At 40.7% G+C, this 17,237-nt stretch overlaps 1 protein-coding gene across 6 annotated transcripts in view; it reads left to right on the top strand.

The window, feature by feature from the left end:
* TENM2 (teneurin transmembrane protein 2) overlaps positions 1-17,237 on the top strand; it is a 459,783-nt gene that overhangs the window by 339,222 nt on the left and 103,324 nt on the right. For 5 of the 6 annotated variants that reach the window (XM_065734484.1, XM_065734483.1, XM_065734482.1 and 2 more), the window contains 2 exons: positions 1,634-1,747; positions 10,797-11,002. In XM_065734484.1, coding sequence (XP_065590556.1) covers positions 1,634-1,747; positions 10,797-11,002 — 320 coding nt within the window. The remainder of the gene's footprint in view (positions 1-1,633; positions 1,748-10,796; positions 11,003-17,237) is intronic. The other variant, XM_065734485.1, reaches the window with a different exon arrangement.

Raw genomic sequence — 17,237 nt, 5'->3', positions numbered from 1 at the left:
TCTTGGTGGAAGATGAACGCTCCCCACATTTTATGACTCTGATTCTCATACTGGAAGGATGCAGAGCAGGCAGCGGCAACGTGAGCTGTGCAGGAGATCCTCATCTTTGGCTCTGCGGGGAGCTCCAGCAGACATGCAAAGCTCTGCTCCATTAAGAAGGAGCTGTAATTGCACCTACCTCATGTGTGTTTGTGATTAAAACACCGAGCGGTGGAGTTACTAATGAAATCACGGCAAACTTGGAAGCAGATGGATCAAGCTTTTCCTTAATACCTTGTTAATATCTTTTTCAATTCCTTGTATAAATCTACCTAGTAATTATAAGTTAGCAACTATAATTCTCTTGGACAGACTATTAGTTACGATTTCTTTATCTCTTTGTTATAAAGAATGGTTCATACTCGAAGCAACAGAATTTCATCTCCTCAGCTGATCTCCATTTGTGGTTACATCTGCAATAAAAAAGTAATTCCAACTTTGAATAGACAAACAGGGTATAAAATGCCAAAGCCTGGGAGTCTGAAATCTCATCTGGTTAGGAGAGAGGTGCAGCAGGACACCCTGGTGGCACACAGCAGTGTCCACTGCCACTCCTGAACACCATGCAGTGCTGGCGAGTGGGTGCATGGTGGGTTTCACACCACAGGAGGGAACAACGATGGTACCCATCACTGTAGCATTGGTGTTTTCTGCCAAATGACAGCTTGTCCCCTTGAACACCACCGCACCATATAACTGAAAATCCCAAGTTCTGTGGTAGGGGAAAGGTCTGAGTAGGATGGAGCACACAGAAAGTGAACAGAAACAGCACCGCAGCCTTTCCAGTCCTCCACCTCTGCTCTACAGTGGAAGGATGCCACAGGGATAATATGATGGAAGTATGGAGATGTATTCAGGTAGCTTCTGTTTATACAAAGTGAAGATGCACATAAATGCACAGTTGAGCGATTCAGACCTGTCAAGTCTCATGCATTATGCACAGGAGTTATTCAATTAGCCCTGCTGCTGTGCCTGTAGCTCACGCTGTTGTGAAGGTGCTGCAGAGGCCCTTCTCCCACTCCAGCCGCCGAGCACTACCCGTGGTTTGGGATGCACTCCCGGCTGGTGCAGCTCCCTGTGCCCGGCTGGAGGACTGGCACAGCCCGGTTGGTCGGGGAAGCGTAACCTGCAAAATTAAGACAGAAGCCATTAAACGTGTCGATTCAAATACACTGTAATAAACGTGAAATCCTTGCACGTCATTAGTATACGCACAGCTGAAGCTAATTTTCCAATCCGCGGAGGCATTACCACGCGTGATGGGCAGCGCCGACTGCGCCGTGCGGAGCGCGGCCCCGCGGGGACGAGGCGGCTTTCACCAGCTCCGCTAACCGATCCGCAAACGAACGGGACGGGTTTACGGCGGCAGGCAGCGGGGTTTTCTATTGCGTTCTGATTTTTGTGGTTGCCTTTTTTTTTTTTAGCACGTCACCAATCCCCCGGGCCGAGCCCGCTGGAGCGTATTCATAAAGGCGTTTAATTGAACTCAGCTGTACCCCACCCCACCTCGCACCCTCCCCCCCCCCCCCCACCCCCACCCTCTCTCCCCGTCCGCGTGCAGCGGCCTCACTGCTCCGCTTTGTGTCTCCGGCAGCGATGCACCTCCTGGGGCTGAACTGGCAGCTGCAGCCCGCGGACGGACACACCTTCAGCAACGGGCTGCGGCCGGGCGCGGAGGACGGAGCGGCGGCGCCACCTGCAGGCAGAGGTGAGCTGCGGGCGGCCCTCGTGTACCCGCCCCGGGCCGGGCAGCGCCTGGCGGGCCCCGAGCCCTGCTGCTCTGCTCGCCGCAGGTTGCTCTGAGCTCTTTTCCTCGAGGGGAAACCGTGAGGATGAAGAGCGAGGGCAACGGGGAAGAGAAGCGCTTCTTTCGACTCTGAGAAAGTTATTCAAAAGAGAGAAGTTAGGTGTTAATAGAAAGGCTTTTAAACGTTTAAGTCGAATGCTTTCTAATGACAGTGATGAGATTCGGGTGTTTTCTCTGCCACATAGCGCTGCGGCTTTCCCTGGTTCCTACTAGAAGAGCAGCAGCAAGGCGGAGTGTTAACTTCCAGCTCCAGGGGCCCTCCATGCTGCTCTGCAGCAGGGCTTGTAGAGCTGAGCTGTGCTTGCTGATCCCTGAAACAATCCTTAAGCTAACAAGGGCACGTGCGTGCCACGTATGGATGAATTACAGCCAAAGTGGCATCGGGAGCAAAGTGGAGTTCAGTTCTTTGGCATGCCCGGTCCTTTTACAAATTGCAGATTTGCTGCACTAATACTTCTGTATGTTTTTTTTGTGGAGGGAGCAACTTTGGCTTCCTCCTTTTGTTGGAATGCAGCGTCCTTGTTGTGGCAAGATGACTGTAGGTTTTCAGACAGCAGCCTGTTGGCTTGGCCTCCATCTCCTACTGCAGGTCACGCAGAGGATGAACAGCACATCCCTCAGTACCTGGCAGAATGTTTGTATTACTGCTGAACTCCTTCCAGGTTGCGCTCAGGTGAGAGACCCTATGGTGAGAGACAGGAACCTGAAGAGCCTAGGACCTCAATTACGGTCACTTAGCAGACAACTGCAGTGTTTAACACATTTCCAAATTCCCTCCCCTGCAGCTTTGTGTTGCCATCTCTGTGCAAATGTAGGGCAGCAGAATTGTTGAATTTGAATGTTCTCATCTGCCTGGGGCACTTCAGTGCAAATTCTGGCAGTGCATCCCAACCCTTCTCTAATTAGCATTGCACATTTGAAGAGACCGAAATGCCGGCTGTTGGGGATTGGTAGCCTCCTGCGGAGGAGACAGGAGACAGCACTGCTAGTTACATCTTAAATTGCTGCAGTTGGGCTTCTTGAGAGCGCGTTGGAAAAGTTTTCTTCTGACATTTTATAGAAGGTTCCTGAAAGGTTGATAATTTTGTAGGAGGAAGGAGAAAATATTTAGGTAAGTAATCTTCCACAGAGGAGTAATGGGAATGACAAGCTTGGGTGAGCACAAGGAATATCTAAAACAGAAATTCTTGTGGCAGGGAAGAGCGAAAAGTTTTTCTACCTCACCATTCATTCTATTATGTTCAAGTTAATATTGCTACCCTAGCAGTTTTTAGGAAAGCCTCTGACAGCTTTTAACACAACAACCATTTTCAGGACTCTGGCTGCGGAGAGTGACCTTTTTATAATTGACACAGCTCAGGATGAAGCCATTCTTTTCAAAACATGGCTCTCCCAAAGAAACCTTTAACCCCTAGTCTGAAAACAGCCACTTAAACACAAGCTGTGCCTACTCAGCAAGTAAGGCATTTTAAAGAAGAGCAATTCAGACGGGAAAAAAGAAGCAGATATTTCAATTTGATCTGCTTGCTCCTTATTAAGAGACTGAATTTGGGTAAGAAATAATAAAAATGCAATTTAAGGGGAATGTGAATTACTTTATTACCACATTTTCTTATCGGAATGAAAACAAAATTCACTATTAAGAAAACAAAATTGCACATTTTTTGTAATTGCACACTACATCTCGCTGATGCTGAGGTTGTCTGAAAGGAACTGTGCGATGGGCAGAAAAGTCCACAATGCAGTTGTAAAACTCAGGGGAAGTCCACCCCGCTCTGACTGTGAGCAAAGTGGGAGATGGCTTCTGCTGCCCTCAGGTTCTCATTGTTGCGCTGAGCTCCAGATTTAGATTTATCAGCGACTTAAAGAGATTTTACTTTCTTAATGGAAGTAGTAAGGAAGTACTCCTTCATAGTGCATTAAAAACCAAAAGTTGGTGCTGCCATGTAATTGCTACAGGGATGGGATAGATTGTCACCTTATAATAAAAAAAAGCTGAGATCAAAGCTCTGTTACCGTTACACAAGGATAATGCTGGAATTTTAGTGTAATCAACCTAGAAGAGGAAAATGGAAAAAAGAGTGTGTTTGGGAACAATCGTTTCTTCACAAACACGTGAACTAAGTGATCTTACAGAGCTCTTGTTTGCCTGGATTCTGTTAGTGTGTGCTATGAGTATGTTCTAAATTTAAAATTATATAGCAGGGTGGACACGTATTTCCAGACAGTATATGCAGTTTCCTTTCTAATTGACAGAATATACTATAAAAGTCAACTTTAATCATTTCAGAGTGCACCCAAGATAAATGTAATTCATACGAAACTATCCGAAGTAGCTCCAGCTATAAACCTGACTCAAGTGTGCATTAGAGATTTTTTTCTGTTGTTTGATGTATTTTCTTTGGTGTACTCACAAATTCATCAGATTTTCTGCTACTTAAATCAAAAATCATATGTTTTTAAAGTATCTTTTGACTTGGTGATTTGCTAAATTAAGGTTCCATAAAGCTGAAAAAGAGTAAAAGATACTGACCCTAGAGATGAGCATTGTAAAAGATACCAAAGGCAATTATGGACAAGTATTGTGGATCTGAAAGATTGGTTTGGTTGCCATAAATATGCTTTCTAATTGGAGAAGGTAGGTTTGAATGTATGTTCTGATGGCCAGATAATCCTGGGTTTGGGTTTCTTTGAGCCGGCCTTTATCCAGGTTCATCTCAGTTAATGGGATACTCTAGTAAGTCTACCAAAGCATATGGATTTTGAATATTCAATTACAACTAATGAAGAATACATATTTACAGTTATCAAGTTCAGTACCTACAGTGGCAGTCACGAAATTAAAGTTAGCTGTTAAATAATACACTGTCTTCTGGTCTAAAATTACTTGCTTGAGATGGATGCCTAAAACCTATCAGATCTAGGGAGAATGAAAACAGAATTCTACTCATTTAGCAGAAATTTGCTGTGAATTGATATGGAACTGAAGTCTGCAGTCATTGTGAAGCTGTGCAGCTTGTCTTCATCTGTCTCCAAATTACGTTGAGCAGGGGTTGACTCTTCCAGAACCTGAGGTCACATTTTGGTTTGCATACAGCATTGTTTTTTCAGCAGTTAAAACAGACAGACAGCATTAAAGGAATTATAAATACTTTAGATGAGAAGAGTCTCTACTTTACGTACCGCTGAGTTGGGGTTAAGGTCCTATAAGTTAGTCCCTGACCTGAGTGCTGGGAACGCTGACCCTGAAAATGCCACAGTCATCAGCGAGTCTAAGGACTGGGGGCCACGTGGGGGGGTTTCAGTGTCATGTTGCAGAAAATAAAAAGATTAAAATAAAAAAGGAAGCCCTCGAAGCTCATTAACTATGTAAGCAGCAGGTGTCTGCTGGTTTGGACTATTTCCTTTCAGACATTTTGAAACAGAGGATCAAAACGTAATAACAATCAATGTATTTTAAATGTCACTTCCGTTATCTTCATTCAAATTAATCAAGACGTGCCATCATTTTCCAGGTAGATTAATCTTAGTAACTAGTTATCTGGCTAATGTAACTTTGATCTTAATTAACTTTTTAGTGAGCAGAAATAGTAATGTGCACCCTATGAAGGTTGGCAGATGTGGTCTTCTGAAAATACACCAGTCTCCAGGGCTGCCTTAACATAAGCAGAGTACATGACTAAGTTCAGCAGAGCAGAAGAGGAATTTTTTCTACTTGCTGTGATTGTGTTGGTGATGATAGTTTGAGCTGCTGTATTCAGAGTTAGTTGGTGAGCTGTATTACACACCGTCAGAGATGACTGTTGCAGCGATGCAGAAATCCATGCTGGTATGTTCTTAGCTAAATGCTGGGAACTAACAGCTCATCGTTTCATTTCAGATATAATTTGCTTTTGATTCTGAAAACAACAAGTCTTGTGAAGCTTTGCCCATGGGAATGTGAAAATGTGCCCACGTTTCTGGGTGTATGAGAGTAGCAGAGAGGCATTTCTTAATTCCACCCGCAGGGCCAGATTGCTTGGCTGCAGCTGAGGCAGAGCAGTGGTCTTAAGCAGATGGTTCCTTTGCAGAATTTCTTGCAGCACAATAGAAATATGCTATCCTGGCCAACAGTCCCGATGCTGATTTTGTTTCAGATGCTGTTTTGTTGGACTCCTGGAAGCTCATACAAATTCAGGAGCTTCCTTCCTCTTCACTAAATAGAGCTCGTTATTACCTCAGCATCTTCAGCGTAACTGAAGTTCAAGAAGTGTCATGGCAGCTTCTGCAGACAGACCTTCATTTCCTGGCTTCTTACATTATTATTATTCTGGGGATTCATTTTGCACCAGTGGCCAGTCTGCTGTACCTGTTTTTCACTTGGGTCCTAGGTATTAGTAGTAGATATTTTGAAGCATAAGCTTGTAGAAAAAATAATGTGAGATTTAGTGCTAGTGCGTAATACTGCTTGATTTGTTTTTTTCCATTTCTGAAATAATAAGAAATGCCTGGTTGTATGAATAACAAACTTAGCTGAAGAAAAAAACTTTATTGATTATCATTATTTGGGTTTTTTTTGTTTGTTTGTTTTGGGGTGGTTTTTTGTTTGTTTGTTTGGGTTTTTTTTGGCAAAAAATCAGTGGAATGCATTTCTGAATGTTCACATATATTCTGTGTTGAGTGATTACACAACGGTACTGAGTTGTTCTTTGGGATTCTGAGTCAACTGTAAAAATCTCTAGTTATATGAAAACAGAAAAGTAAGTTAGACATAGAGGTAAGGAGAACTGTACCTGCAGCGAAGAAATGGAGAGGTACTGGAAGAGTACTGGAAGAGAAGTGAAGAAAGAAAGCTCTTTAACCACCGTGGTTATTTTTATTCTTTATAAATCTTTTTTTCTTATCTTTTAATTTTGACTATGGTGTGGGAGAAGAGCTTGTAAATAGCTAAGTTTCTCTCATCTCAGTGTAGGTACAGTTCTGCTGCATAGCTGACAGTGCTTGATGTAATTTAAATTAAAGGCTGAATGTGCATGTCATATCAGCTGCCACCTTGAGACTGACCCAGCTCAAAGATGAGGCCAACTGACAAGTGGGGGAGTCTGCCTTGCTGTTGTCATGTATCGCCTGTCTGATCGCTTCCAAAGCAAACATACTTGAGCACTAAAACAGTCTTTTCAAATGTATATGCCAAAATAGTAATTCGACTGGGTAAATAACACAGCAGTTTAAATGAATAAGTGTTATTTAGTTGATAAATATATGTTTGACTGAGAGATTGAAATGACTCCCCTGGGTAAGGAGAAGAAGTATGCTTTTAAAACTCTCTTTTTGCAGATGTTTATAGAGAGAAAATTGCAGGGGAAAAAATCAAGTATCCATAGAGTTATGGAATAAACAAAACTCTAAGACAGCCACCCACAGCAGAGATAATAATTTGAGGGTTTATTTGCTCACGGTAGTATGAGTTCTTTGGTTTAGTCGTTCTTCTCAGATTTGTCAGTCTGTCACATCTGTGACTTCACTTAGCTACAGTTTATGTTCTTTGAATGTGATCTGCAGTGGTCCATCAAAATGGAAAAGCTTCTAAAAATAGCTGGAGGGAGTGAATCGGGTGGAAAGATGCATTCTCTGCATTAGGAGGTGAAGACTGAAGGAAGTTATAAAAGCGTTTTACTTTAAGAGTCTCAAGAGAGTCTCTTAAAGTTTTGGAGTGAAGCTGCTAGTGCAACAAAACTCTTGTAAATATAAAGCTAGGACAGTGGTGCTCTGCGTTTTAAGTTTTAAAAAAGTAAACTTAAGTCTGTTGGCTAAGAGTGTTTCGGTGGCCATATGCACTTTTGATGACCTAGACGAGGGGATTGAGTGTACCCTCAGTAAGTTTGCAGATGACACCAAGTTGGGAGGATGTGTCAAACTGCCTGAGGGTAGGGAGGCCCTTCAGAGGGATTTGGATAGGCTGAACAGCTGGGCTGAGCAAAATGGGATGAGGTTCATTAAGACCAAGTGCCAGGTCCTGCACTTTGGCCACAATAACCCCATGCAATGCTATAGGCTTGGGGCAGAATGGCTTGAAGAATGTAGAGAGGAAAAGGACGTGGGGGTGTTGGTCGATGCTCGGCTTAACATGAGCCGGCAGTGTGCCCAGGTGGCCAAGAAGGCCAACAGCATCCTGGCCTGTATTAGAAATAGTGTAGCCAGCAGGAGCAGGGAGGTGATCATCCCCCTGTACTCAGCTCTGGTGCGGCCGCACCTCGAGTACTGTGTTCAGTTTTGGGCCCCTCACTACAAGAAGGACATTGAGGCCCTGGAGCGTGTTCAGAGAAGGGCAACAAAACTGGTGAGGGGCCTGGAGCACAAGTCTTATGAGGAGCGGCTGAGGGAGCTGGGATTGTTCAGTCTGGAGAAGAGGAGGCTCAGAGGAGACCTTATTGCACTCTACCACTTCCTGAAGGGGGGTTGTAGGTCTCTTCTCCCTGAGGAGGGGGTAGGCCTCTTCTCCCTGATAAGTAATGACAGGACGAGAGGGAATGGCCACAAGTTGTGCCGGGGAAGATTTAGATGAGACCTGAGGAAACATTTTTTCTCTGAAAGAGTGGTCAGGCACTGGGATGGCCTGCCTAGGGAGGTGGGTGAGGCACCATCCCTAGCACTGTTCAAGAAGCGTTTAGATGAGGTGCTAAGGGATTTGAGTTAGTAGTTCAGTGGGTAGGGATGGTGATAGGAGGATGGTTGGACTAGATGATCTTGTAGGTCTTTTCCAATCTAATGAACCTATGAACCTCAGTTTTCCATTTGTCAAAGAGTTACACTAGAGTTGGTGGACTGCAGTGACTTTGTTGCAGTCACAATCAACTGAATTTTGAAAAGTATACAGTTTAGGTTATTCGTTGGTGAGTGAACAGATTCAGAATATTGGAAGAGGTACTGGTGTATTGATCTTCTCACCTTTATTCCTTATGCAGCTTTTATCTTAATAGTATGATATGCTCATTGCCATACTCCATGTAAATAGCTTGTTCTTTCAGGATTTCTCTTTAACTGCACATGTCCTTAGAAAGAGTCAGGGAGTCTGTTCACAGATTACATGCAGTTGAGGTTTAAGTACACACAATCTACTTCTGAAGGAGAACATTTTTCAAGAACATGGAAGAAGATAATCATTTATTGCCACGACTCAGAAGTGGGATGTACTCAGGAAAGGGAGCAGCGACTCTTAAGTTGATTTCCAGTTTGCCTGTGATTCCTGTGCAGCATTCCACAGGTGTTTTTGTGTGCCTGCACCTGGTTTCCTTTCCATGGAGTTAACAGATAGTTTAAATTCTAATGTCAAAAAGCCAGGGGATTTGAAGTATCTTTTCTTTTTTAAGTAAACAATTCAGAATAAAATAGCATAGATTTTATGAAAATTTTGGTGCTTGAATCTGATTTATGTGTCTGTAGTTCTAGCACATCTCTAAAGGAGTGTTACTTGACATTCTCAACTAATTCTTTCTTTGCGGGCTGTCTTTGCATCTTCTTCATTTGTTTCAGTACTGTAATGTTTTCATAGATCCATTAGCATAGAAAATGAAAAAAGAAAATTTATCAAAAACTGTGTAGCAGTTGGTGTTCAAATCGTTCTTTTACCACTTGAAGATGCTGCCAACATGTCTGTTTCATTATGTACGAGTGTAAGTGCTCCTAACAGATAATTTGGAACCTAAAAATGAAGCAGTGCTATTGCAGCTCTCTCAATTAAAGATAGCCAGTGCAGAAAAGCTGTTGTGTACTTACCTGCTGGAATTATATGTCATTCTGTGCCATCCTATTATATTCATATTGTGCTGGAAAACATTTTGGCAGTACCTCGACACATTGAAAATGACATTTCATCATGAGAAAAACATGAAGTAAACATTTGAGCTTTTAACAAATACTGAGGTATCAGAACCATCCAGTATGTATCAATAGTGCTATTAATGGCACCTCTGGACTTCTGTGATGGCAACAGAAATTTCTGTCCTTTTCTGATCTTTGTACTATCTGTTATAATAATTTTAAAAAATGGACTTATCACCAAGTTGTTTGGGAATATAGGACACGAAATGTTGTATGCTGTAGTTTGAAAGCACGGCTAACTCTTCACCTATCACACTCCATGTTTAAAATGTGTAACCCCAGAACTGTCCTGATCAGCTGCCAAGCAGAAGAGATTCGCACCAAGTTTTAAAGGCTATTTCATGGGCTGGAAGCCAGAGCACTCAACCAGAAGGGTCTTGATTCTTGGCTTCAATAATGCATGCTGAAGAACCATCCAAAGATGGATTTTAGCTAACCCTGCTAATATCTATTGGGAAGAAAGAGACCTATAGATAGACAGTCTCACTGCTTCAGACTGAGAGAATTAAAAGGCAGTGAATTGAGCTGTACTAACTTTCTTTAAAGAATAAGAAGATGCATGCTACAGTAGAGAAACTGTTCTCTAAATCCTTTTCTGTGCATTTCATTTCTTCTACCAATTCCATTGTCTGTGAACTGGGATTTATTGGACCGCTTTGCTATATAAAGCAAGAGCAATAAAATTTGCAATCCATTCATTAAGATTGGAATTATACTTTTGGTTCACCTTTCTGAAATTTTTTTACATGCTGGTTGCATAGAAGACAGCTGAAAAGAGTAAAAGGGGATTTCTGTGTGCCTAAAAGACTCTCTAAGAGCTCACAGAATTGAAGGCTTGGAGGAATTAGAAGATTGCAGATGCTCCACAGAAACAGGTTCAGAGCCTTCTTTCTTAGCATACATGGACCAAATTCTTTCATAGTGATTGAAACAACAACAGATTGCATGAAATGAGGAAAATCACAGTTTGATTTAAACAGCAGCATTGCTGCAGATGTTAATCTTAAATGTCACTGCTAAAAATGCCTTTATTAAAAATTGTTATTTGATTTATAGTTGATGTATATTTGTTTTTATTTTTATTTTATAGGACCATGGGTCACTAGGAATAGCAGCATAGATAGTGGAGAAACAGAAGTTGGCCGCAAGGTCACCCAAGAAGTGCCCCCTGGAGTTTTTTGGCGGTCTCAGATCCATATCAGCCAGCCACAGTTCTTGAAGTTCAACATATCCTTAGGGAAGGATGCTCTTTTTGGTGTTTATATAAGAAGAGGACTCCCACCATCACATGCACAGGTACTTTATCTATGTATTTCTTTGCTTTAAATATGAAAACTCAAATGTTTGAAGAACTCAGGTTCACTTTTGAGCTTTTGGAGCTTAAGCTTAGGGATTCTGTGTGGTATTTGGGGAATTACTCAATTTGTGATATTTGCCCTGATGTTAATATTTCTAGGTTATTACACACCTTAACGCTGTGTTGATGAATGAAGTAAACAAGGATGATGTTCTTCCTAGTCCATTACTTTGTTTGGTACACAAAGTGTTAAATCCTTGAGGAGTGGAAATTTAAAATTGTGGAATGAATAAACCTATCCAGTCACACACCCATCAGAAATGACAAGTGAAGGTGGTCAAATTCACAATATCAAAACACTATGCAGTTGGAATGTGAGCATTCCATAGATCTGATAACATACAATTTTTGATTTTCATACAAGTTTCAAACCCCACAGGATTTTGACAACATTGCTGGGCACGCAAAAGACTTAGGCATCACTGCTACCCAACCATATCAGAGGACAGAATACAGTGGCCATGTCTGGAAAGCTTTACTTTTACTATTTTTCCATCAGAGGCAGTATTTAGGCTTAGTATCTCACTCAGACATTGGGCAAGTCTTGCAGCTTGAAATTTCAGTTCTAAATTTCTAACTGGCTACAAAGATAAGAGCTGCACCACTCCTTTTTTTTGCAATGACTTTGTGGTATATAACTAAGGACTGTAGGTAAAGAGGGACTTAAAGTTAGTGGGATCAAGTTTATATATCTTTTTCCTCTAGACTGTGCAATGATGTTTAGATTTCTTTTACTGTAAAAATAACGAGACATACTTTCTTTTACAGAGAGGAAAAATTACATTTAAAGTCATTAATGTGAATAGAAAGATTATCATTTACTTAGATTAGAACTGTAATGAACGATAATATTTTGCAGTTGCACATACTGAGAGGAGAGAGCCTCAGTTCTTTAGAGAACAAGGAAAGGAGAAATAGGACCCAGCTTTTGGAAAGGAACCTTTTACTTCATGCATATCCTTGCTTCTGAAAATCAGTTCTTCATTAAAAAATCACCAGCTAAATGCAAATTCTTGATGTAGTTTGTGATTTCCAGAGGTAAAATTTCAACTTTGGGGAAAAGCCTTTTCAACATGCGTAGATGCCTCACCCAGATTTGCAAAGAACTGATAGTATGTTTTCATTTGGCAAAGCAGACTCCAGTTACATAAATGGTTAAGCTGAATGCAGAGAGACTTCAACAATAATTGCATTGTTATGCAAAGGAAGTGTTTTCGTATTGCTTGCAAGGAGCCCTGAGAGAACAGTGCCTGTGTGTATGCACAAAGTCATGATAGATGGAGTAAACCAATGAATATTCTCTGGAAGACTACACCCATGGGAACTGAATTTAGGATCTACTTATTATGGGACTAGTCCGCATTGGCTCTAATTTCTTGACCATTATTCTTGCCTAAAGTCTGAACTAAATCCTAAATTTTTAAGCTGATTTGGGGAGAAATGAGAGAGAAGGAAATGAGAGAGAAGGTTTACATGGATTTACGACTTCTACTTTTAAGAATTGGTAAGCAGGTAGCTTTATGATTATTCAAACTCCATTGACTACTTATATGAGTTACCAAATATTTGTATGTATCTGATGTCCGGAAATGTCTGACTGTTAAGAAATAAAGACCAGCAAACCACAGATGAAGGAGAAGGGCAACTTGTTTGCTTCTTTTTTCCATACAGCCAGGGGCTAGTATGTAACATCCTGAATTCTGTGCACAGATTGGATAGATTAGGAAAATTTATATATAAAATGTTGAATAGTCTTCAGCCATTTTCAGACCTCCGTCCATCATAGAAGATATCTTCAGAGAATATGATCGAAGGCTGGGACCTTTCTCGAGGATGTTCTGATTTTTTGACACTTGTGTTTCAATGTGTTGTCTCGAGCAAGATTATGTCTATGGATCATAAGCTGCACCAGTGAGGCTATGACATAATTCATTGAGCATGTCTCATTAATTCAGAATTTTGGTGCTGTCTACCCATATCATTCCACCATGGAAAATAACCCAGCAATTTAGAAGACAAAACCAAGCAAAAGTATAAATCATGAAGTGAAAATGGCTTAGGGCAACCAAAACTCCAGAATGACCGTCAAGGTTTTCTGTTATTACAAGTTAATTATAGCGGTCTGACTATTACATAATGAAGGTATGCCTGTATCTCTTAGAAGAAAAGTAAGTGGTAGTACAAAATAAATATGGTTTTTAATTCAAGCCAGACATTAATTTCTATTGTACTGTGTTCAGCTATATTTGTTCTAGGTTTCATTATAATGTTCTTGTCTGAGAAGCTAGGATCAAGCAGAGTTCCCCTTCTTTCCTTCGCTAAACCTTTTGAGCGCTGGATATAAATTTCATAACCTTTCTGATAAATTAAATAATGAGAAATATCAACCGTGTTTCCAATTTAGTTTGAATCCTCCTCAGAGAACCTCTCTTCCACTCTTTACTTAGCAGAAGCAGTTCCAACCTTCTTCCATAAGTGCATACTGTAATCCCGTATTTCTGCAAGTTCTTGGTGCTTTTCAGTGGGGGTAATGCAGCAAATTGCTCTATCAAAATCTACCCTAACTGCTTCCAGGAGAAAGAAAAGCAAGCTGTTATACACTGGAGTTGGTGAAGAGGAGACTTGTTCTGACAGAAGGAATCAGAATGGTTTTGTGTTAATGGAAGTAGTCCGAAGTTGACATCAGACAATATTCTAAAGTTGAAATTTGAAATCCTTGTTTCTGCAAGTTAGGGACATGAACTGTAAAGCAGGGAACTACTTGACTTGACAGTTCATCACTGATCAGTGTTGATATGTCAAGCATAGCAAAATCCTTTGTGGGAACAAGTCAATAATCAGCAAATTAGGTACATGATTAACCTGAGACAACAAGATGCAGTTCCTGTCTGTGGGCCCTGCTGAGATTTAACCTTCTCAGTAGTAGTGTGTAGCAGCTATTCCGGATGCGTAGTTCAGTCAGTCAAACTGATGTAGCTGTAAAGTTCTCTAGAAGCAGTTGTGTGCCCTGTGCGTGGGGAATGGAGCTCTAGAGGAAAGAGAAAATAGTTTGAGTGGCAAGCAGACTAGAAAAAGAAATGCATTACTTTCAAACAAAATTCTTCCAATCTATGCAGTACTGCGTAGAATTAGAAAAAAATGCTCAGGACAGGCTTGAAGGATCACAGAAGACAGTCGTATTAATAACATTGGTACTGTATGGAAAATGAACTGTAAATGTCAAACTATGCATGAAGTGATCCTGCAGAGATTACAGCAATTATGTTACAACACGTTGTTAAAATATTCCAAATGATGCATGAAATAAAGTAACCATATAGAAGCTTCCCTGCAGTGTCTGGAGAAGGCAGTGCGTGGAGTTGCTTTACCTCCATTTGCAGCAGTGTTTTCTATTTATAATATATTTATACCAAAGTGAAAAATATACCACTTTTATTTACAACTGTCCTTATTTGAAACAATGAGAATAGCTGAGGAGCTTCACTGTTACCTTGCTTTTCAACCACTGCTGTAGCTAAAAAGTGATCTGGTCACTTCAGAGCTCTGTGATGGTGACTGTGCTGTTGTAGTGAATGCTGTGCAGCATTATACTTACTCACTGTGTTGTGTCACACGAGATGCACGTTTAAATGCTGGAATGAGTTCCTTGGCTGTTGGCAGTGTGGGTCAGATGTTTCATGGATGTATTTTAATGAATAATTACAAACTGGATTTGATAAAGAACTAATTTTAAAGCACTTTGCAAACAAGTTTCTGTGACATTTGCTTTATCATTGGCTTTATAGCTCTTTCAAGGGCTTTTGCATAAGATGAATGCAAGCCACAATGCCAAATATGCTTTTTCTTTTTTACTTCCTTTTTGTTTCTCAGTCTCTCTCTTTTTTTTTTTTTTCTCTTTTTCATCTGAAGATACATCCATTATTAAGACAAGAGCTCAATTAGCTCTTTCTTTTCAGGTCTTATTTTCAAAGACTGTTAATGATTCTGTGGTGGTGTGCAAGTCGTTTTAAATCCAAGAAAAAAGACCATGCAGACTACGTTCCAGTGCCTGAGAGCTGTTTGCTTCTTGATGCTTTCACAACTGGTTCTCTTCCTGTATGCAGCTGTTCTCAGCAAATCTGTATGGATGGATGTGTGGCATTGTGCAGTGTAGTCACTATCATATATGCAGTGTTCCCAAACTGTTTTTCTGACTCCTCATGGTTACTGGAAAAAGAAAGACCTTATTAGCCTGTGAATAAAATGCATCAGAGGAAGATAGAAGCACTGAAGGAAGAAATTATAAAAAGAAATTGCCCAGAAAGAACTTAGCGTGAGATTTAGGTTTGTAAATAAAAGTACGCAGTAGGGTTTTGGTATGCTGTGTAGTAAAATAAACACTCATGGAAAACGTGAATTTGGAATTTGTTTGAAGAAGTAGCCTGCTTTATTTGGAGCTTTAATCACAGTGACTACTCTCCCCCGCAAAACTGAACTGCAAAGCTGTTGTCATTTGTGCTTTGTAGTGCATTTTGTTACTGGGCAGACTTTAGTCTTTTTTTTGTGTGTGACTTTCTGAATGGCGCCACAAAATACAGCGGATCACAAAAAAATAAAAAATCAGTGAAACTTAGAATTGCTTCAGAAATTAGTTTGATAGTTGGCTAGATCCATTCTCTAGTACATGCAATTTAATTTTTCTTAGTAGTTGTCTTTGTTAGATTAAATAATTACACAGTGGCTTCTCAATGATCAGGACAATATTTATTTTTGTTTCCTACATTTGTCTTCTAAAATGTGTGTATTTGTCAATGGGTAGCTTTAAAGCAAAAGTGCTGTTTTTAGAACAGCATTATATAATGGTAATTAATCGTGAAAGTGGAGTAAATCAGAAAATCAACAGGGCAGCAAGAAACAAAATGATGATCCAGCCGACCTTAGGAAGAAATCGTATCTGGTTGTGACCTTCTCAGTGGCTTTTTGGTCAGGGATTTTAGATTTCGGGGTGCGTATACCCTGTACTTCCAGGGAAGCAGCAGCAGATACATTATCTTCCTTCTTCTTCCCACAGTCCTGAGAAATCCAGAGAGGGAAAAACATTTATTGTTATATTGTACATCAATTTGCGATGGTACTTCACAAGTCATAAACTTATTGATGTTTAGTCATTACACTTTTGCCTGAGCATGAAATAGTTCTTCACGGTTTAATTAAGAGTCTCTATAGAGAGTAGTTAAAATTATAGCCTTACGGGGAGCCGTGCCAGGAGACCTGCTCTCGCTAGGTCACACCTGTCATTGTGAAAAGAGATTCTGCAGCTAAAACTACTTCAGGCAGTTTCAGCCTGAGTACTATTCCCCTTCGATCTTGCCAACTGCTGAGCCTTCTCTGCTATATGAGGTAGAATCAGCATCAAACAGAGGGGAGGCAGAGGAACCTGCCAGCATAAGCAGAGATGAACAGCATGTTGCCAGTGAGAAATGTCAGCTTTTATTGCTACTTCCCTAGCTGACCCTTTGCGAAGGATTGTTCTGAAGAACACAATTTCTTTTTCCCAAGATGTGCCCCAGTAATAACATTTCCCAAAGAGGTGATGAGTCTGTCCTTAACCTCTGACTGCTAGACAGTAGGTTTTAGTAATATTTCCAAATGTCATTGATTTAAGACAGAGAAACGTGTGTTTGGCACCTCTGATGCTCTGAGAGTTACTGGGATGACAGAATTCTCTAAATCTCTGGTGTGCATTGGCTTAAATGCATTAATTTATCTGATTCATCTTCTTTGGTGAAAATCCTGTGTGGAAAAAGACTTGCTATATGGCAATTAGATTTTAACAGTTTGGTGAAACTTTTTATTTCACGTCACTTATGCTCTCCCATGAGTAAAGGCATTGGGAAGAGTAACTGATGCACTTACTGTGGCAATAGCATACAACATTGCTAGATACAGGCTCAAACTCCTGTGCTGTCGTGGATTTCCTTTGTGGCTGCATATTGATGTTGTAGTTCTGTATGTTTAAAAAGGAGGTAATAGTACCTCCATACTTTTGCCTTTGTTGTAATGCTAAGTGTGTTGAGTGCTGTAGTGACTCTAGTATAACCACTACAAAATTTCAAACAGAAAGGTCACCTTTTATTCCACTCTTGGAAACATTTGTGTACTATGTCACTAACTCATTAATCAATCCAACTTTCT

Source organism: Cyrtonyx montezumae, unplaced genomic scaffold, assembly GCF_038088225.1.
Source record: "Cyrtonyx montezumae isolate F1298 unplaced genomic scaffold, pur_monq_1.0 scaffold_18, whole genome shotgun sequence".
Classification (NCBI taxonomy): Eukaryota; Metazoa; Chordata; class Aves; order Galliformes; family Odontophoridae; genus Cyrtonyx; species Cyrtonyx montezumae.
Note: the sequence above shows the minus strand (reverse complement) of the source record. Positions and strands in the feature narration are given on the sequence as shown.